The following is a 22,980-nucleotide window of genomic DNA, read 5'->3' as shown; positions in this document are numbered from 1 at the left end:
AGGTACCGTTCCACTCACTGTGTAGGTAATGTTTGTCATCCACCAGGCATCTTTTTAAGGCTGAGTCAGGGAAGCCAGCAGCCTCTGTTACACTGAACAACCAAAAAACCCTTAAGTAGTGACTGAGTGCCACTGTCGCATTTGAAATGTAGGCAGAACAGGAGCAAAAATGGGAGAGAAAGAAAGAAAAGGGGACCAACAAGTGCCCATTGTGGGCAAGATGAGATCCAAGGCTAACCAGAGGGAGAAACTGACAGATGCTACAGGCTGCCAGTCCCTCCTCAGTTACTCAAGGGAGTTCCTGCTTCCCCATTTAAACTTTAGAAGGAAATCCTAAGAACAGGCACTTCTGCTAAATTTAAGGTTCAGACAGCTTAATTGGAGCTATCTGTTTCTCCTGAAGGAGAGTGGGGAAAATGCTAGGTGCATCAGTCAGTGCTCTTGATTGTAAGCAATGGAATCCACCTCTTTCTTACTACCTTAAACAAAAGGCTTCACTGAAAGTGACTCACAGCACCAAAAGAAGGGTGATGGACCAGACCTGGACCACAGCAGAAACCAAGAGACTAAGGTGATCAGGAAAGCCAGAAAGCTGAGAGATGACAACTGTCTTCTCAGCAGCAGCAGCCTAGGCAGAATGCCATCTGCTGCCGATGCAGCTCGTCCTGGTCTGGTCCAGATTCAAAGTCCTGAGTAAAGCCTCCATTTTGCCAACCCCAGGCCATCCCAGGTCAACTGCTAGCAGATGGAAAATTGTCCATCTTGGCTTTCACAGTGGGAAAGGCATGGTACCAACTCTACACACATTGCTGATTTCCTCTGCTACTAGGAGGGCTGGAAGCTGGGCTACCTCAAGAACAGCACATCCTGTCCACTAGAGTCAGGGAAAGATGACTGTAAAGGATGCCAGAGGTCCTGGAACAGGCTTGTGGCCTTAAGACAGCTACTGAGAGGCTAAGAGAATGTGACTTGCTTCTTGCTACTAGAATGAAATGGCAGAAAAGAGGAGGAGAGTGCCAGTCCCAGTTCTCTCTCTGCTTAGCCCTGGATCTCGTCTTGAGAGCAAGTATGGTAGAGAGGCTGGCTGGAGGGTTAGCCTGGATGAGTAAAGCCCACTGCCCAGAGCTAGACTGTTGACCTGAACACTCTATACCAAAGTCTGTCATCTGAGAGAGCCATTTCTCCTTCAGAGGAGTTAGTCTGTTTTTACTTTTTAAAGCATGAAATTTTTATTTTCTCCCAGAAAGCCATTAACTTTAAAATCATGCTGAAGTCTGAATCTGGATATAGTCTTTCCTTCACTATTTATTTTTCTGGGTTAATGAACACAATCTTTTTTTTTTTTTTTTGGCTGCACCGCACAGCTTGTGGGATCTTAGTTCCTTGACCAGGGAGCAAACCCGCATCCTTGGCAGTGAAAGTGCGGAGCACGAACCACTGCACCGCCTGGGAATTTCCCATGGACACAACCTTGACTCAGGTGAATTTGGGAGGTAAAACTCAAGACCCTTAAATGAGATGATAGGAAGCTTTAGCATGAAGTTCAGGCTGAGTCATGGATTAAAAGATATAAAAGTTAAAGGAGGATGAAGCTGAGAAGGAGACTTTTATTTATTTATTTAATTTAAAAAATTTTTTAACATCTTTATTGGAGTATAATTGATTTGCAATGGTGTGTTAGTTTCTGCTTTATAACAAAGTGAATCAGCTATACATACACATATATCCCCATATCCCCTCCCTCTTGTGTCTCCCTCCCACCCTCCCTATCCCACCCCTCTAGGTGGTCACAAAGCACCGAGCTGATCTCCCTGTGCTATGCGGCTGCTTCCCACTAGCTATCCACTTTACGCTTGGTAGTGTATATATGTCCATGCCACTCTCTCACTTTGTCACAGCTTACCCTTCCCCCTCCCCATATCCTCAAGTCCATTCTCTAGTAGGTCTGTGTCTTTATTCCTTTCTTGCCCCTAGGTTCTTCATGACCTTTTTTTTTTTTTCTTAGCTTCCATATATATGTGTTAGCATATGGTATTTGTTTTTCTCTTTCTGACTTACTTCACTCTGTATGACAGACTCTAGATCCATCCATCTCACTACAAATAACTCAATTTATTTCTTTTTATGGCTGAGTAATATTCCATTGTATATATGTGCCACATCTTCTTTATCCATTCATCTGTCGATGGACACTTAGGTTGCTTCCATGTCCTGGCTATTGTAAATAGAGCTGCAATAAACATTTTGGTACATGACTCTTTTTGAATTATGGTTTTCTCAGGGTATATGCCCAGTAGTGGGATTGCTGGGTCATATGGTAGTTCTATTTTTAGTTTTTTAAGGAACCTCCATACTGTTCTCCATAGTGGCTGTATCAATTTACATTCCCACCAACAGTGCAAGAGTGTTCCCTTTTCTCCACACTCTGTATATGAATTGTCTTTTAACTTTCTTGATGGTATCCATTGAAACACAAAATGTGTTAATTTTGATGAAGTCCAATTTATCTATTTTTTATTTTGTTGTTTGTGCTTTGGGTGTCATATGCAAGAAGGCTTTGCTTAACCCCAGGTGTTGAAGATTTACTCCTATATAATATTCTAAGAGTGTTATTATTTTAGCCCTTATATTTAGATCTGTGCTTCATTTTGAGTTAATTTTTGTATGTCCTGTGAAGAAGAGATTCTTAACTCTTTTGAAGCAGCAGTAATTGATGTTTGGTGGCAGCACATGAAGAAAGAGGAAATAGTGTAGATTTTTTTTCTCAATTTGAACTACATATACCAGGGGGCCACCCTTAACTTCTGAGTTCTTTCTCTCTCCCCATATATGTTTTTGGTTGTTTGATACTAAAGTTACTAGGCTTTCAACAAATCTTTTTTCATTGCTTGCATATTATTTAGCGTGGCAACCCCTGTATAACCATTGTAAGCTGTTTATTTAGTTATATTTCACACTGGACAAAATAATCTTTACTGCCTGGAGTTACATTTTAGGAGTGAGCAAACTATTTTGTATAATGATTATTATAATAGTATCAGAACTAACTCACTGCCATTGCTATTTGTTCCCTGAGTCATAGTCTATTAAATTTGGAGCTAATATAGTAATGAACATGCTAAGGCAAACTTTTAGGAAGAAATAGATCTCCCCTTGCAGGAGTAGATCGTTCTGATGCAGTGAGGGACACAGGCACGGTACAAGGTTTGTCCATTACAGGAGAGACTCCCGTGACCTGGGCTCATTTCTAAGATCTGTAGGAATTTTGAATTTTAGCTGTAGTCTCACTCAAAGAATTGTGCCTGCTCTTGTTCTGACCCAATCCGGCTGTGCACTTCAATGCAGATTTCCTCTCTTAATTCCCTCTTTGGTTAGTTATGTCAGATGGCCCAGGCAGCCAGGCTGGAATCCTCAGCTCCCTTTCCAAAGTGTGTTAATTCTTCCTTCCTAACAACTCTTTCATCAGTTCTCACTGTCTCCTCCCTAGTCCAAATCCAGGTCAGTCCTGACTCAGTTGTAAGCTACCTGAAGTCTAGGATCATCCCTTTCCTTTCTGTAGACCCAAAGACTGATAGAAAGTATTCAGTAAATATTTCCTGATGATCTTTATTCCACCATATTTGCACAATTTTGCTACTGTATTAATGCTACTTACCCTCCTCCAGGGTAGAAGTTACAGTAAAATGATTAATACATGAAAAAGAAGGCAGCCCCTCTCCTTCTCCACACAAGGCTTGCAGGTGTGGGTGTGACCGGTTTCCTGCTACTTTGCACGCACGTGTCTCTGAGCAGCAGATGAGAAATGAAATAAAGTAGGAAATATCTCACCATGGTTAGTTATTTGGTTTTGGTGTGGATTTTTCTGAAGCATATTGAGGTCCACACTCTGGAATTCTTCTTCATCTGAAATCAGAAATCTGTAATGTTGATACTCCACTCTGATCCTCACCTCTGATTGAGTCTTTCTGCTCTCTTGGGTCCCACTTCCACCAGACTTGTTCTTTGGCCTCTGGTCCCTTGAGCTTTGTATTTTTTTCCCTCCTTCTCATTTCTTTCTTGGTCTCTCTTTATTCTCTACCCAGTTTGGATCTCATGTGTAATCTCATAAATGGCGTGATCAGCAGGTTCAGCTGCCTGATACCGCTGCTCTCTGCAGCTTCCAATTTCTGACCATATTTAGTGCTTCAAACTCCTAATTGCTCTTCAGTCTTCCTGTGTCCTGAAATGTACTCCATATTGCTGCCAGAGAGCAGCCATGTGTGTGCCTGGCCGAGGGTTCTGGAGGCTGAAACCCAGATCTCATTCTGCTGGCAAGAAGGGCTGTGTCTGCCCAGAGGGGACACCATCCTCTAATCGACACAAAGATACCACGTGGGCTCTCAGAGGACCTGGCTGCCCAAGCAACCTTTCTAAAATATCTGATTATTTTATTCCTCTGCATAATACTCTTCCTGGGTTCCACTGGTTAAAGCCCAAGCTCCTTAGCCTGGATTGCAGACACTCTGTGACCAAGTCTGAACTGTCTCACCAGCCATTTTTTTTTTTTTTTAAGAAGATGTTGGGAGTAGGAGTTTATTAATTAATTTATTTATTTTTGCTGTGTTGGGTCTTCATTTCTGTGTGAGGGCTTTCTCTAGTTGTGGCAAGCGGGGGCCACTCTTCATCACGGTGCATGGGCCTCTCACTATCATGGCCTCTCTTGTTGCGGAGCACAGGCTCCAGACTCGCAGGCTCAGTAGTTATGGCTCACGGGCCTAGTTGCTCTGCGGCATGTGAGATCCTCCCAGACCAGGGCTCAAACCCGTGTCCCCTGCATTAGCAGGCAGATTCTCAACCGCTGCGCCACCAGGGAAGCCCTCACCAGCCTTTTGATGAGAGTTACCGTATGATTTATTACCCAAACTGGGACACTTATGAAAGGAAGGGGCACTATTATTAATTATGCCAGGACAATAAACCGAGACTCTGGGCACTTGTGTGTGACCCAGCATCCCACACCTTGGATTCTTAGGCTGTGGTGGAACCACACTGCTGGTGGTGTTCCATGGGCACCTGGTATTTACAAATCAAGAGGTTTTGACAGAGTTATTTTGACCACCCTGCTGTGAATCTGTGGACGTTTGACTTCTTTGTCTGATTAACTGTTAAAGGATTACATCAAAACATCCTCAAGGTCAAAATGTCAAGATTAAAATTGTCATAGCCTAAATGATGAGATTGGAGCATCTAAATGTTCTTCTATGTTTCTGGTTACTTGATCAGTGTACTTTCTCCCCTTAAAACTTCTATTCTCTCTTTCCCATTTTCCTGCCTTTCTCTGGTTTACTTCCACTTACCGTTTAAGACATCTTGAACATTGTTCAAGATCATCTGCTCCAGTGGGCTTTCCCGACGCATCTTGGCTGGGCTCAGTGCTGGTCACCTTGTTCCCACAGCACCCACTACAAACCTGTTTCATTGTACCTGAAAAAAGTGTGTCAGAGTCGTCTGTCAGGCCTGCCTTGCCCACAGAATATAAGGTCCTTAAGGCAAGAAAGCTGTCTTTTTAATCTTTGCATCCTCAGTGCCTAGCACAGGGCTTGACAAATAATAGAATCTCTGTAAATATTTGTTGACATGGACTAATTCGAATTCTTTATTGTGATACAAAGTTAAATATGCTTGCCCTTTATCTCCTGGAGAAGTTCTTAGGATACCAGCGAAGGTCTATACATACTTGGAGCTTTCATGAGGTTGGCCTTTGGCATGTTGAAGTTGTAGAGATTATTGTTAGATTAAGTTTCATATGATAGAAACATATAAGAGGAAGACACATACCCATAATATTAACACATGTTGTGCCAAGAGTGTGAACAGTGGTGTATCAAACTTCAGCTTGCCATGCCACAGCCGAAATTCTTCTGAGAGTGTTGGCAGAGTAATTCCTGTTTAATGCAATGAAGCTCCATGGAGCCCGGTAAATAATAGTGCTCCGTTCTGTTCAATAGTAGTACCCTGTGTTCTAAACTCTCGGGTTTAGGTATTTTGATTAAAGGTGTCAATGTTGTCTCAATTTTAAGTATTTGTTCTATAAGTCTAATGTATTCTTCTTCCATCTCTCTAGAATGTTTCAGATGTTTAAAGAATGGTTTTGGTTGGAAAGATTCTGGCTTCCTCCAACAATAAAGTGGTCAGATCTTGAAGATCATGATGGACTCGTCTTTGTGAAACCCTCTCATTTATGTATGACCATTCCATATGCTTTTGGCTTGATAATTATCAGACATTTTTTTGAAAAGTAAGTAGTGTTTGTATGTCTTTCCTCCCCATTCCCCTTCTTTGCCCCACCTCTAGAATAAAGAATTTTGGTAAGATTCTTAAAGAATGTGTTGTTCGGAGGTCACCACTAATGGGCTACAGATTCTTAGGGGAGTTCATGAAATTAAATGCACACTAAATATTATCTAGACTGAACAAATAAAAATTAGAAACACAATCTCCTCAAGTACATTAGTTTTACAATGAAGAAAATTGAGATCAAGAGAGGTTAAGGATCACAGAGCTTATTAGTGTCAATGACGGTACAAGAACTCAGCTCATGTTCCATGTACCATGTTGTCTGACAATGGATATGCATCCCCATGTCTTTGTTGGCAGTATTAGGAGAGTATGACTAGGGGATGCATTATCATTTGGGGATGCATTATCATTTTTGAATGCCTATAAAATAGCAAAAATGGCTCATTAAAGACCAAACTTAATATTGCTTTATAGTATAGTTTACTTTAAAGGTTTATTGAAAGTTTTAATAGCAGACCTTCATTCCAAGGTATAAGGAAATCAAAGAAAAATATCAATTTGCTTTCTCAGAAAAAGTAAACTTCTTTTCTTTTTCTTAATTTAATTTAAATAGATATTACCTCCAACCTTCTATTAAAACTGTACTAGTGTTATGATAACTGAAGATAAATGTTCATCTATAATCTCTGTAGTTGTCTCTATTTCAAAAAACTGTTATTAGCACATTAATTTTTTTGGAGCAAAAACAATATTCAAATGTCAAGACTTGGATAAACTTAAGACAAAATCTGATAAAGATCATTTTGTCCAAGACTAACTGTAATGCAGATCATATGTTCATAACCATTTGCAGGGTCCTTATCTCAAGAGTTAGTTTGACCAACTCTGTTTCATGGATTGTCCAAAAGGTTTTTGTACAAATAACAGCTTCACTTGGGCCAACAATGTGCTATTGCTATTGGGAGGAAAAGAAAGCCCCTCAATACCACTAAGCTCTAGCTGAGAACATTTGAAAATGTTCTTCCTTTTTGACAGTTAATTTTACTTTTACTCACATGTTTGGATTTGTCAAAGAATGCCTAAATAAAGTAGCATTGTGCCACTGCACTTCCAAATTAGCAAATTACTCTGCTGTCCTGAAATACTTGCTTTTCTTGCAGAGTGTCTGGTGATCTTTGAACTTGTCATCCAGGTCCTCTACTTATTTGCACTGCAGATTTCCTACTTTTTGGTGGACAGATCCATTTTTAACATTTTGATCAGACAGTGAACTAGAAAAATTTTTGTTTGCCAAAGCAGCATAGTTGTGGAGGACGAACTTGTTATGCCCTGGTCTTGGCCTCTCCAACAATTATCAGGAAGGAATCCAATCTTCTTTTAATTCGTAGGACCATTCTTGCTTCTTCTCAAGGGGTTAAGTATAGTCTTTTGTAACTCCTTATAACTTTAACTACGAATTACTCACCCTTAGTTTTTTCCATCCCATGACACTACAGAAAACTATGTGTTGCTCCACTAATCTCATATCTCTCTTTTTTTTCATATTTCTTTTAATGCAATAGAAGGAAGGAAAATTTAACATGGGAGCAAGATCATGCTTTTTGAAGTATAAGTTTATATTTTTTCAGGGCTTCTATATCTTTTGCCTTAGACTAAACCACTTAGATCATAAATAAAATATTACTTACACCTTGCATTTGAATAGAAACATATTTTAAGAGGTACAGAAAATCATAAGTGGTGTGATCTCAGTCAAGAAAATGAGAGGTAAGTGAGATGGCCAAGGTCACATGGTTAGTATGTCGGGAGTAGATCTGGGACTTTAATCCCCATGGTATGACACCAGGTTCAGGGTTGCTGGGTTTTTATTTTCCCCTGTACCGGTACTTCTTGGACTTTCACAATGAAATACTCCTGGTGGCAAAAGAGAGTAAATTAATATCCTTTGGGAGTATAGAAGACATGGCTTAAGGGAATGATAGCAAATGTGAACTTTTCTTAACTATCAAAAATTCGTATAAATTTGACACAGTGTTTCAGCATATCCTATGGTATATGTATCACAAGAAAGCTTCCTTCTTTTGTCCTGGACTGTGTTTGTGTTACACCTCCTCATTCTAGGAAGTGACCAGGAGTTGTGATTTGGCTGGCTTATTTTTATCTTTTAGTACTAACCAGGAGCCATTTAAGATGAGGAAGTAAGGGCCCTTCCCAGAAAGGAGTAGAGAGACAGATGGATAAAGAACAAACAAGTAGATCATTTGAAAGTGACTGACATTTGCTTTGTATTTAGAATTTCCTTTCCTTACAAGTTTTACCTTATGTTTTAATTTTTTTGGTGGGGAGGGGTCTAGAATAACAATTTTTAACTAGTATATCCAGACTCTTCTATACACTCTTTTTTGTGTCTGAAGTATGATTTAGAGAGGATCTAAGCTACTCAAATTTAAGCACTTGTGGAATAAGCACATTATCTCAGAGTAAATTATGGTCCTGGAAGGGTCCAAGGCAGGGATGGGGGTGGTAAAATCAGAAGGTAATCTTTTTGCTTTTACTTAATGGTACAATGAATAGATACCCCACCTCTACCATTTCCACTGAGCAACATGAGGGCATGATGGGATTCTTTAAAGAAGGGTAGGTGTAGCAGTTTACAGGAGTTGAAAAAGGATTGTTGCTAACCGTCTTCAATTGAAACAGTCTCAAAATAGTACATTGGACTTAAATGTTATCTGAGACTTGCATTACTTCAGATATTTTGTTCTCTCATATAAAACCCTCTAATTAAATCTGGTCAAAGAGCCTTTCAAACCTTAAGAAATGGGAATCAATCTTAATGGCAATAGGCTATTGTTTCTGCTTAGGAGAAGTTTGTGGTACGAGGGCCGCGGGCCTTTCACTGCTGTGGCCTCTCCCGTTGCCGAGCACAGGCTCCGGATGCGCAGGCTCAGCGGCTATGGCCCACGGGCGCAGCTGCTCCGCGGCACGTGGGATCCTCCCAGACCGTGGCATGAACCCGCGTCCCCTGCATTGGCAGGCGGACTCTCAACCACTGCGCCACCAGGGAAGCCCTCACATGCTTAATATCTGCCTAGGCCTGCCTTCTTTTTTATTCTACAAAACAATATTGGAAAAAAAAATATGTGGGGGGTAGTGCTCTGGGATTCCTTGGCTTTTGGCTCACAGGTAACTGATGTAGTGCTAAAGGAAGAGCGGGCTATGTGGGTGTCTGAATGAGGCCATCTGAGGGCTCAGTTCTGCAGTAGTAGCAAACCTGAGACTCATTTCCTGGTAATTAATCTAACTTTGAACCATTTACATGGGAGCAGAAGTTCACGTTCTCTTTTCTTCCTCTTGGACTTTTCCCTTCTATTCTATATCAATAAAATGAAAGTTCAGGAAATTTCATCTTAGTCTAAGGTCCTTCTAGAGCTAAGATCTGTCATTTCCCTCTTCTTTTCAGTTCAGTTTATCAAATACTTATTGTGCTTCTTTATTCTCTCCTTTTTCAAAATAGGTTTTTAATTAAGTACCTATTCATATTTATTTACACTTACATAACATGAATTGATTGATTTTCTAGATTTTTTTGAAATGAAAGGATAATGCTAAAGTAGAAAACTGTACTTATATACTTCCTCTGTTCTACTGAAAATGTTATTCTGTCCTTGAAGCCTGGACATGTTAACAAACAGGACCATTATTTCTCTTTTTTCTTTCTTTCTTTCTTTCTTTCTTTCTTTCTTTCTTTCTTTCTTTCTTTCTTTCTTTCTTTCTTTCTTTTTTCCTTTCTTCTTTATTGGAGTATAATTGCTTTACAATGGTGTGCTAGTTTCTGCTTTATAACAAAGTGAATGAGTTATACATGTACATATGTTCCCATATCTCTTCCCTCTTGCGTCTCCCTCCCTCCCACCCTCCTTATCCCACACCTCTAGGTGGTCACAAAGCACCGAGCTGATCTCCCTGTGCTATGCGGCTGCTTCCCACTAGCTATCTATTTTACATTTGGTAGTGTGTATATGTCCATGCCACTCTCTTACTTTGTCACAGCTTACCCTTCCCCCTCCCCATATCTTCAAGTCCATTCTCTAGTAGGTCTGTGTCTTTACTCCTGTCTTACCCCTAGGTTCTTCATGACATTTATTTTTAATTCCATATATATGTGTTAGCATATGGTATTTGTCTTTCTCTTTCTGACTTACTTCACTCTATATGACAGACTCTAGGTCCATCCACCTCATTACAAATAGCTTAATTTCATTTCTTTTCATGGCTGAGTAATATTCCATTGTATATATGTGCCACATCTTCTTTATCCATTCATCCGCTAATGGACACTTAGGTTGTTTCCATGTTCTGGCTATTGTAAATAGAGCTGCAATGAACATTTTGGTACATGACTTTTTTTGAATTATGGTTTTCTCAGGGTATATGCCCAGTAGTACGATTGCTGGGTCATATTGTAGTTCTATTTGTAGTTTTTTTAAGGAACCTCCATACTGTTCTCCATAGTGGCTATACCAATTCACATTCCCACCATCAGTGTAAGAGTGTTCCCTTTTCTCCACACCCTCTCCAGCATTTATTGTTTCTAGATTTTTTGATGATGGCCATTCTGACTGGTGTGAGATGATATCTCATTGTAGTTTTGATCTGCATTTCTCTAATGATTAATAATGTTGAGCATTCTTTCATGTGTTTGTTGGCAGTCTGTATATCTTCTTTGGAGAAATGTCTATTTAGGTCTTCTGCCCATTTTTGGATTGGGTTGTTTGTTTTTTTGTTATTGAGCTGCATGAGCTGCTTGTAAATTTTGGAGATTAATCCTTTGTCAGTTGCTTCATTTGCAAATATTTTCTCCCATTCTGAGGGTTCTGTTTTGGTCTTGTTTATGGTTTCCTTTGCTGTGCAAAAGCTTTGAAGTTTCATTAGGTCCCATTTGTTTATTTTTGTTTTTATTTACATTTCTCTGGGAGGTGGGTCAAAAAGGATCTTGCTGTGTTTTATGTCATAGAGTGTTCTGCCTATGTTTTCCTCTAAGAGTTTGATAGTGTCTGGCCTTACATTTAGGTCTTTAAACCATTTTGAGTTTATTTTTGTGTATGGTGTTAGGGAGTGATCTAATCTCATACTTTTACATGTACCTGTCCAGTTTTCCCAGCACCACTTATTTATTTTTATTTTTTTAAATTTTAATTAATTAATTAATTTATTTTTCGCTGTGTTGGGTCTTCATTTCTGTGCGAGGGCTTTCTCTAGTTGTGGCGAGTGGGGGCCACTCTTCATCATGGTGTGCGGGCCTCTCACTGTCGTGGCCTCTCTTGTTGCGGAGCACAAGCTCCAGACTTGCAGGCTCAGTAGTGTGGCTCATGGGCCTAGTTGCTCTGCGGCATGTGGGACCTTCCCAGACCAGGGCTTGAACCCGTGTCCCTTGCATTGGCAGGCAGATTCTCAACCACTGCACCACCAGGGAAGCCCACAGCACCACTTATTGAAGAGGCTGTTCTTTTTCCACTGTACATTCCTGCCTCCTTTATCGAACATAAGGTGACCATATGTGCATGGGTTTATCTCTGGACTTTCTATCCTGTTCTATTGATCTATATTTCTGTTTTTGTGCCAGTACCATACTATCTTGATTACTGTAGCTTTGTAGTATAGTCTGAAGTCAGGGAGCCTGATTCCTCCAGATCCATTTTTCGTTCTCAAGATTGCTTTGGCTATTTGGGGTCTTTTGTGTTTCCATACAAATTGTGAAATTTTCTTTTCTAGTTCTGTGAAAAATGCCAGTGGTAGTTTGATAGGGATTGCATTGAATCTGTAGATTGCTTTGGGTAGTAGAGTCATTTTCACAATGTTGATTCTTCCAATCGAAGAACATGGTACATCTTTCCATCTATTTGTATCATCTTTAATTTCTTTCATCAGTGTCTTATAATTTTCTGCATACAGGTCTTTTGTCTCCTTAGGTAGGTTTATTCCTAGATATTTTATTCTTTTTGCTGCAGTGGTAAATGGGAGTGTTTTCTTGATTTCACTTTCAGATTTTTCATCATTAGTGTATAGGAATGCCAGAGATTTCTGTGCATTAATTTTGTATCCTGCTACTTTACCAAATTCATTGCTTAGCTCTAGTATTTTCTGGTAGCATATTTAGGATTCTCTATGTATAGTATCATGTCATCTGCAAAAAGTGACAGCTTTACTTCTTATTTTCGAATTTGGATTCCTTTTATTTCCTTTTCTTCTCTGATTGCTGTGGCTAAAACTTCCAAAACTATGTTGAATACGAGTGGTGAGAGTGGGCAACCTTGTCTTGTTCCTGATCTTAGTGGAAATGCTTTCAGTTTTTCACCATTGAGGACGATTTTGGCTGTGGGTTTGTCATATATGGCCTTTATTCTGTTGAGGCAAGTTCCCTCTATGCCTACTTTCTGCAGGGTTTTTTTTATCTTAAATGGGTGTTGAATTTTCTCAGAAGTTTTCTCTGTATCTATTGAGATGACCATACGGTTTTTGTCCTTCAATTTGTTAGTATGGTGTATCACGTTGATTGATTTGCATATATTGAAGAATCCTTGCATTCCAGGAATAAACCCCACTTGATCATGGTGTATGATCCTTTTAATGTGCTGTTGGATTCTGTTTGCTAGTATTTTGTTGAGGATTTTTGCATCTATGTTCATCAGTGATACTGGCCTGTAGTTTTCTTTCTTTGTGACATCCTTGTCTGGTTTTGGTATCAAGGTGATGGTGGCCTCATAGAATGAGTTTGGGAGTGTTCCTCCCTCTGCTATATTTGGAAGAGTTTGAGAAGGATAGGTGTTAGCTCTTCTCTAAAGGTTTGATAGAATTTGCCTGTAAAGCCATCTGGTCCTGGGCTTTTGTGTGTTGGAAGATTTTTAATCACAGTTTCAATTTCATTGCTTGTGATCGGTCTGTTCATATTTTCTATTTCTTCCTGATTTAGTCTTGGCAGGTTGTGCTTTTCTAAGAATTTGTTCATTTCTTCCAGGTTGTCCATTTTATTGGCATAGAGTTGCTTGTAGTAATCTCTCATGATCTTTTGTATTTCTGCAGTGTCAGTTGTTATTTCTCCTTTTTCATTTCGAATTCTATTGATTTGAGTCTTCTCCCTTTTTTTCTTGATGAGTCTGGCTAATGGTTTATCAATTTTGTTTATCTTCTCAAAGAACAAGCTTTTAGTTTTATGGATCTTTGCTATAGTTTCCTTCATTTCTTTTTCATTTATTTCTGATCTGATTTTTATGATTTCTTTCCTTCTGCTAACTTTGGGATTTTTTTTCTTCTTTCTCTAATAGCTTTAGGTGCAAGATTAGGTTTTTTATTCAAGATGTTTCCTGTTTCTTAAAGTAGGATTGTATTGCTATAAACTTCCCTCTTAGAACTGCTTTTGCTGCATCCCGTAGGTTTTGGGTCGTCGTGTCTCCATTGTCATTTGTTTGTAGGTATTTTGTTATTTCCTCTTTGATTTCTTCAGTGATCACTTCGTTATTAAGTACTGTATTGTTTAGCCTCCATGTGTTTGTATTTTTTACAGATCTTTTCCTGTAATTGATATCTAGTCTCATAGCGTTTTGGTCAGAAAAGATACTTGATACAATTTCAATTTTCCTAAATTTACCAAGGCTTGATTTGTGATCCAAGATATGATCTATCCTGGAGAATGTTCCATGAGCACTTGAGAAAAGTGTGCATTCTGTTGTTTTTGGATGGAATGTCCTCTAAATATCAATTAAGTCCATCTTGTTTAATGTATCATTTAAAGCTTGTGTTTCCTTATTTATTTTCATTTTGGATGATCTGTCCATTGGTGAAAGTGGGGTGTTAAAGTCCCCTACTATGATTGTGTTACTGTCAGTCTCCCCTTTTATGGCTGTTAGTATTTGCCTTATGTATTGAGGTGCTCCTATGTTAGGTGCATAAATATTTACAATTGTTATATCTTCTTCTTGGATCAATCCCTTGATCATTATGTAGTGTCCTTCTTTGTCTCTTCTAATAGTCTTTATTTTAAAGTCTATTTTGTCTGATATGAGAATTGCTACTCCAGCTTTCTTTTGGTTTCCATTTGCATGGAATATCTTTTTCCATCCCCTCACTTTCAGTCTGTATGTGTCTCTAGGTCTGAAGTGGGTCTCTTGTAGACAGCATATATATGGGTCTTGTTTTTGTATCCATTCACCCAGTCTGTGTCTTTTGGTGGGAGCATTTAATCCATTTACATTTAAGGTAATTATCGATATGTATGTTCCTATTCCCATTTTCTTAATTGTTTTGGGTTCGTTATTGTAGGTCGTTTCCTTCTCTTGTGTTTCTTGCCTAGAGAAGGTCCTTTAACATTTGCTGTAAAGCTGGTTTGGTGGTGCTGAACTCTCTCAGCTTTTGCTTGTCTGTAAAGGTTTTAATTTCTCCATCAAATCTAGATGACATCCTTGCTGGGTAGAGTAATCTTGGTTGCAGGTTTTTCTCCTTCATCACTTTAAATATATCCTGCCAGTCCCTTCTAGCTTGCAGAGTTTCTGCTGAAAGATCAGCTGTTAACATTATGGGGATTCCCTTGTGTGTTATTTGTTGTTTTTCCCTTGCTGCTTTTAATATGTTTTCTTTGTATTTAATTTTTGACAGTTTGATTAATATGTATCTTGGCGTGTTTCTCCTTGGATTTATCCTGTATGGGAGTCTCTGTGCTTCCTGGACTTGATTAACTATTTCCTTTCCCATATTAGGGAAGTTTTCAACTATAATCTCTTCAAATATTTTCTCAGTCCCTTTCTTTTTCTCTTCTTCTTCTGGAACCCCTATAATTCGAATGTTGGTGCATTTAATGTTGTCCCAGAGGTCTCTGAGACTGTCCTTAGTTCTTTTCATTCTTTTTTCTTTATTCTGCTCTGCAGTAGTTATTTCCACTATTTTATCTTCCAGGTCACTTATCCGTTCTTCTGCCTCAGTTGTTCTGCTATTGATCCCTTCTAGAGTATTTATTTTATTTTTTTTATTTATTTATTTTTCTGCAGTATATGGGCCTTTCACTGCTGTGGCCTCTCCCTTTGCGGAGCACAGGCTCCAGATGCGCAGGCTCAGCAGCCATGGTTCACAGGCCCAGCCAGTCCGTGGCATGTGGGATCCTCCCAGACCGGGGCATGAACCCGCGCCCCCTGCATCGGCAGGCAGACTCCCAACCACTGCACCACCAGGGAAGCCTGATCTAGAGTGTTTTTAATTTCATTTATTGTGTTGTTCATCGTTGCTTGTATCTTTAGTTCTTCTAGATCCTTGTTAAATGTTTCTTGCATTTTCTCTATTCTATTTCCAAGATTTTGGATCATCTTTACTATCATTATTCTGAATTCTTTTTCAGGTAGACTGCCTATTTCCTCTTCATTTGTTAGGTCTGGTGGGTTTTTATCTTGCTCCTTCATCTGCTGAGTGTTTTTCTGTCTTCTCATTTTGCTTATCTTACCGTGTTTGGGGTCTCCTTTTTGCAGGCTGCAGGTTCATAGTTCCCATTGTTTTCGGTGTCTGTCCCCAGTGGCTAAAGGTGGTTCAGTGGGCTGTGTAGGCTTCCTGGTGGAGGGGACTAGTGCCTGTATTCTGGTGGATGAGGCTGGATCTTGTCTTTCTGGTGGGCAGGTCCACCTCTGGTGGTATGTTTTGGGGTGTCTGTGGACTTATTATGATTTTAGGCAGCCTCTCTGCTAATGGGTGGGGTTGTGTTCCTGTCTTGCTAGTTGTTTGGCATAGGATGTCCAGCACTGTAGCTTGCTGGTCATTGAGTGAAGCTGGGTGCTGGTGTTGAGATGGAGATCTCTGGGAGTTTTTTGCCGTTTGATATTATGTGGAGCTGGGAGGTCTCTTGTGGACCAGTGTCCTGAAGTTGGCTCTCCCACCTCAGAGGCACAGCACTGACTCCTGGCTGCAGCACCGAGAGTGTTTCATCCACATGGCTCTCTTGTCTTCAAACCTGCTAGGCACTGGTTTGGCCCGGACCTGCTGGGATCAGATGAGACCGCATAATTTGCGCCGTACCTGCCAAGGAACAAGTCTTCTTTAAATTAATGCTTTGACTGTAGATATGATCCTCATATCCGCAAATATGCTAAGGATATGTATTTTTATCCATTGTGTATACTTATCCACCCTTTATCTCTCACATGACTCTCTAGAGGGGAATGTTATACTTCGTCTGGCTTTGAGATTGGTTGTATTCCCTTACTGAATAAATCTTCTTTTCTTAATCCTGCTTTGCTTTTTTATTTTTGGTAATTTTTTCATTTCTAATATTTGAGGAGATAACATTGAGTGAGTGTGATTGAGAACCCTGCCATATTAAACCATTTTGTGTTTGCATTATTCTACTAGTAAAGACAGTGAGTGTTTTCTCCAATAAAAATCTTTAACTAGTAGGTTAGATAAATGACCCAATTCTCTTATTTATCCAAAATCCTGTCATATATGTTTTTTGAGTCTTTGTTAGTTTTAAGATCATCTAAGTTTTTGTTTTATTTGGAACTTTTATGCAGAGGGGGAATTAATCATATTCCTTGAACCACAGCATGTCTTTGGTCTGTATTAGATCTCTTTTGATTGATTGACTGATTTGAATTAACTTTTTCATTAACTACCTTTTATTCTCATTTCCTAGTCCTGTTGCCATTCTTGCTGTAGGTATTTGATGGCTTTTTGTTTGTATAACCCAGTCAAACATGAGTATGAACATAAAGTACATGTATTGTTAGTTGACATAAATGGTACAGTAAGAAGACCTTCTTCCATATCTTCTTTTTTTTTTTAATACAGCACTGTGCTTTATGATCTATCCACATTGCTCTGTGTACATATGGTGCATAATAAGTTTGTTTTTTATGTCTCTGAAATGTATAGGTCATTTTCAGGAGAACTTAGGCCATCTGGAAGTTGGATTGGCTTATATATTTTATCAGAGTATTTTAGGAAAATTTTTTTATTTTTATTTTTTTATTTTTGGCCATGCAGTGTGACATGTAAGATCTTCGTTCCCTGATCAGGGATCGAACCCATGCCCCATGCATTGGGAGTGTGGAGTCTCAACCACTGGACCGCCAGAGAAGTCCCTAGGAAAACTGTTATTCAACTCCGTGGTTATAAACAATGAATTTAAGGGTTAATGATCATTCATAACTAAAATTTCCAGCATTTAATTAAACACAGAAACTTTTAAGTAAGTACTAGAAAAGCCTGACCCGGCAGACAATGGAGCCTTTGTTAGAAATGAAGGGAGAATAGGGACATACCATGCTTTTAAAAAATCATCTTTACTGAGGTATGATTTACATACAAGAAAGTTCATCCAAAATTTGACACATTTTGACAAAAGTATACAGTCATGTAACTATCTCCACGATTATGATATAGGAGATTTCCATTGGCTGAAAACACCCCGGTACCCTATTCAGTTAATCCTCTTCCTACTTACTATCTCCTCGCAATCACTAAAATGCTTTCTGTCAGTATAATTTTGCCTTTTCTAAGATTTCCTATAGATGGAATCATATAGATTATAGTCTTTTGTGTCTGATTTCTTTCACTTAGCATAATGCTTTTGAGATTTTTTTCATGTCATTATATGTATCAGTGATTCCTTGTCATTTCTGAGTAGTCTCAACATATTGATATATTGCAATTTATTATCCTTTAATTAGTTGATGGAAATTTGGATTCTTTACAGTTTTTGGCTATAATGAATAAAACTTCTCTGAATATTTGAATAGAAGAATTTGGGCATATGCTTTTATTTCTCTTGTTAAATTGCTAAAATGTTCTTCAAAAGACATTGTTAATGTATGTATATCTATACAATAGATTATTTGGCAATAAAAAGGACTGAACTCCAAATGCGTCCAAATACATTGATGTATCTCAAAAACATTAAACTCAATGAAAGAAGCCAGGCACAAGCAACCACATATTGTATGATTCCATTATGTTAAATATCCACAAAAGGTGCAGCTATAAAGACAGAAAGTAGATTAGTGACTGCCTGTGGCATGATTAACAGGAAAGAGAGATTAAAGTAAATATGTACGAGGTATTATAGTGGGATGATGAAAATGTTCTAAAGCTGACTCATGGTGATAATGTACAGCTTGGTAAATTTAATAAAAAAGAAAAAAATCACTGAGTAGTATACTTGAAAATGGTGAATTATATGATATGTAAAAATGCATTAATTGTTATTTTTAAAAGATGTCAGTAAAATTAAAAGATAAGACAGACTAGGAGAAAATGTGAACAAAACATATATCTGATGAGGGACTTAAATTCAGAATATATAACTCAATAATATATTAAATTCAGAATATGTAACTCAATAATAAACAAATAACTTGATTTTTTTTAATGGGCAGAATATTTGAGCAGAAACCTCACCAAAGGAGATATACAAATAGCAAGTAAACACATAAAATGATGTTCAACATCATTAGTCATTAGCAAAATGCAAATTAAAACCACTACACACTGAAAGTTAACAAAAATGTCAGAGTAAAGGCCTCTGAAAATTTTCTCCTTCCTAAAATCAGAAAACTAGCAAAAATTGTCAAGATCAACTTTTCAAAATTTAGAATTAGCCAAAGACTTGCAGCAATCTGGAGAGTGTTATTTAAGAAAAATAGCTGACTGTTGGAAAGAACAGCAAGCTCTGTGGCATTTTAACTTGCCCTATTTCTGTCCTTACCTTTCTTCCTCTGTGATAGTCTTGAAAAACCAACAGCCCACAATTTCAGTGGAAACCAGCAGCCTGGCAGCCGTTGAAGGAAGCAGAACAGAGTTGGAGCTCCTTCAAAGCATCATTCCCAGAGAGCTGTCATTATCTGACCTGTCTAGTGGTTCCCTGGAAGGGCATTACTCACAAGCTGTCTTTGTTTGCCTTTTTCCTTGGGGAGAAGAAGGGTGCTTGTCTAAAACAATTAAATGCAATTGATTAACTTTGGAACTACCTGAGGTAATGGATAGCAGTTGGGGCAAAGAATAAACTAACAGCTTTTCTTTTTAAAGGATAAGCTGGGAAATGATATGTCCATAGGGGGTTTTGAAAAGCCCTGACTTATTCTTGGAAATTAGAAGACCACTTGAATTTGTAGAGCTTTGGGCATGCCCAGGGCCATCCACATGCTCAGGTAAGACCTTAGTAGACCTTAAGTTCTCACCTCTGGATGACCTTGAGGCTCTGTGCAAACAGGAAGTGAAGGCTAAGGCAGAGTTGCCTGCTATCTTAGTGTTGAAGGTGTGCCCTGAAACATACACAGAGCCCCTTAGTAAACACTAGAAGACTTATTGGTTCCAGGCATTTAAGGAAATCTCTGTCTAATCATTAGGAGACCACTAAGCTAACCTAATAGATACTTTAGTGCCCACACATGACAAAGAATACAGACTTTACAGATCAGTTCAAAAATGTAAACAAACAAATGGACAACAACAAACTCTGAGTATGGGGATAATCTGATTTCCAGAGTTTTCACATTATATTATTAAACTTGTCCACTTTTCAACAAAAAATTATAAGACATGCAAAGAAACAAGAAAGTATGGCCCATACACAGGAAAAAACAGCAATCAATAGAGTGTCCCTTACAAAGCCTAGATGTTGGACTTCTTATTAGACAAGACTTTAAGTCAGCTATTTTAAATATGTTCAGAGAACTAGAGAAAAGCTTAAAAACTAAGGAAAGAATGAGAACAATGTGTCACTAAATTAAGAATATCAATAAAGCGATAAAAATTATAAAAAGAAATCAAATAGAAATTGGGACTTGAAAAGTACAATAACTTATATTAAAAATTCACTGGAGGGCCTTAACAGCATATTTGAGCAGGCAAAAGAAATTCACTGGAGGGCCTTAACAGCATATTTGAGCAGGCAAAAGAAAAAGTCAGCAGTCCGAGGAAAAAAAAAAATGTAGAAAAACAAAGAGCCTCAGAGACCTGTGGGACACCATCAAGCACAGCAACATATGCATAACAGGAACTCCAGAAGAAGAGGAGAAAATGAACAGGATAGAAAATATTTGAAGAAATAATTGGCTAAAAATTTCCCAAAATTTGATGACAAACATTAATCTATATATCCAAGAAGCTAACCAAATTCCAAGTAGGATGAACTTAGAGAGATCCATATCTAGATACATCATAAGCAAAATGTTGAAAGACAAAGAAAGAATCTTGAAAGCAGCAAGAAAGGAGCATCTCATCACATAAAAGGGATCCTCAGTAAGATTGAATTGATTTCTTATCAGCAACCATGGAAGCCAAAGGCAATGGGAGGACAAATAAAAAGAAAGAAAAAACTGTCAACCAAGCACAACTATCCTTAAAATGAAAGAGAAATTAAGACATTCCCAGATAAACAAAACCTGGAAGAATTTGTTGCTAAGCAGACCTACCCTATGAGAAATACTAAAGGGAGTCCTACAGGCTGAAATTAGAGGACACAGACATTAACTTGAATCCACATGAAGAAATAAAGAACACCAGTAAAGTTACCTACATAAGAAATAAAAAGAAAATATAAATGCATTTTTTGCTTGTAACATGTTTTTCTCCTATCTGATTTAAAAGGCAACTGCATAAAATAGTAATCATAAATGTATGTTGATGTGAACACAATTTATAAATATATAATTTATATGACAGTAACAGCACAGAGAAGGGAGATCATGGAGTTTTTGTATAGTGCTAAAATTATTTGGCTATTAATCTGAGCTAGGAGGTTATAAATTAAGATGTTAATTGTAATCCCTAGATGAACCACTAAGAAGGTAATTTTTAAAAACAGTAAAAAAAAAAAAGAAAATTTAAAAAGTATGCCAGAATATCTATTTAATACAGAACAAGATAGTAATAGAAGAAATGAGAAACAAAAAGGCATAAGCTATACAGAAAATAAATAGCAAAATGGCAGATATAAATCCTGTCTTATCAGTAATTAAATGTAATTTACATTAAATGTAAATGAATTAAATACTCCAACTAAAAGGCATAGATAGGAGGACTTGATAGAAATATATGATCCAACTATATGGTTTCTACAAGAGAAACACTTTAGGTTCAAAGAAATAAATAGGTTGAAAGTAAAAGGATGAGAAAATATATACCATGCAAGCAGTAACCAAAAGAGAGCTGGAGTGGCTATACTAATACCAGACAATTTAACAGCCTTTAAATTGTTATTAGAGACAAAGGACATTTTATACTATAACAGGGTAAATCTATCAAGAAGATATAACATTTATAAATATATATGTAACTGGCAACATAGTCCCAAAAACGTGAAGCAAAAACAAACAGAATTGAAGGGAGAAATCGACAATTCAACAATAACAGTTGTAGACTTCAGTACCCCATTTTCAATAATGGATAGAACAACTAGGCAGAAAATCAACAAGAAAATAGAAGACTTGATTAACATTATAAACGAACTAGACCTAACAGACATCTGTAGAGCACACCACCAATAATAGCAGAATACACATTCTTCTTGTGTGCACAAGGAACATTCTCCAGAATAGACCACGTGTAAGCCATAAAACAAATCTCAATACATGTGAGAGGATTGAAATCATACAAAGCATGTTTTCTGATCACAATGGAGTGAAATTAGAAGTCCATAACAGAAGGAAATTGAGAAATAAGCAAATATGTGGAAATTAAACAGCATACTTCTAAATAACCAATGGGTCAAAGGAGAAATCACACGGTAAATTAGCAAATAGTTTGAGATGAATGAAAAAGAAAGCACCATACGAAAACTTATGAGATTCAGCAAAAGCAGTGCTTAGAGGGACATTCATAGCTGTAAACACCTATATTTAAAAAGAAGAAAGATCTCAAATCAATACCTTCTACCTTAAAAAACAAGGGAAAAAAGCAAACTAAATTTATAATAAGCAGAAGTTAGGAAATAATAAAAACTAGAATGTAAAAATCAATAAAAACCACCACACATGCAGTAGAATTGCTAAAATTAAAAAGACTGGCAATACCATCTACTGGCAGAGATATGGAATAACTGGAACTCTGGCACCTTATTGATAGGAATGTAAAATAGCGCAGACACTTTGGAAAACATTGGACCAGTTTCTTATAAAGTTAAACGTATACTTGCCATACAACCCATCAATCCCATTCCTAGATATTTACCCAAGAGTCATGCCATTTTTCATAAGTTAGAACTTCAAATAGGGACATAATAATTTCTTGAAGATAGTATCACCAAAGAAAACCTTAATAACAAAACTATTATTTATTTTAATCCCTGGTAGTCTTAAAAATGAAACTCTAAGTAAAATGGCTTATCTCAGTTCCTGGATCTTGCATATAAATATATTTGGGTTTACATAAAATGGATTTTAGAACTGTGCAAGTACAGTTGACCCTTGAACAACAAGGGTTTGAACTGCAGGCTCCACGTATAAGCAGAATTTTTACAATAGTAAGTACTACAGTACTAGATCTACAGTTGTTTGAATCCATGGATGTGGCACCTCGGATATGGAGGAACCACTTACACGGGGGCTGACTATAAGCTATACAAGGAGGATTTTCAACTGTGCTGCTGAGGGCTGGCACCCCTAACCCCCATGTTGTTAAAGAGTCAACTATATTTTATTTTTTTAAGTTATTGCGTGTATAAAAGTT

General features: G+C 37.9%; 1 protein-coding gene across 6 annotated transcripts in view; it reads left to right on the top strand.

The window, feature by feature from the left end:
- CERS3 (ceramide synthase 3) overlaps nt 1–22,980 on the top strand; it is a 121,215-nt gene that overhangs the window by 14,739 nt on the left and 83,496 nt on the right. For 4 of the 6 annotated variants that reach the window (XM_022598904.3, XM_089906897.1, XM_089906896.1 and 1 more), the window contains one exon: nt 6,104–6,277. In XM_022598904.3, coding sequence (XP_022454612.1) covers nt 6,105–6,277 — 173 coding nt within the window. In that variant the 5' untranslated portion in view covers nt 6,104. Of the gene's footprint in view, nt 1–1,364; nt 1,481–5,344; nt 5,529–6,103; nt 6,278–22,980 lie in introns of all 6 variants that reach the window. The other 2 variants (XM_089906894.1, XM_089906895.1) reach the window with 2 other exon arrangements.

Source organism: Delphinapterus leucas, chromosome 2 (assembly GCF_059928025.1).
Source record: "Delphinapterus leucas isolate spDelLeu-1000000601 "Yukka" chromosome 2, BTC_Dleu_Yukka2, whole genome shotgun sequence".
NCBI lineage: Eukaryota > Metazoa > Chordata > Mammalia > Artiodactyla > Monodontidae > Delphinapterus > Delphinapterus leucas.
The sequence above is the reverse complement of the archived record's forward strand: the minus strand, read 5'-3'. Positions and strand labels throughout refer to the sequence as shown.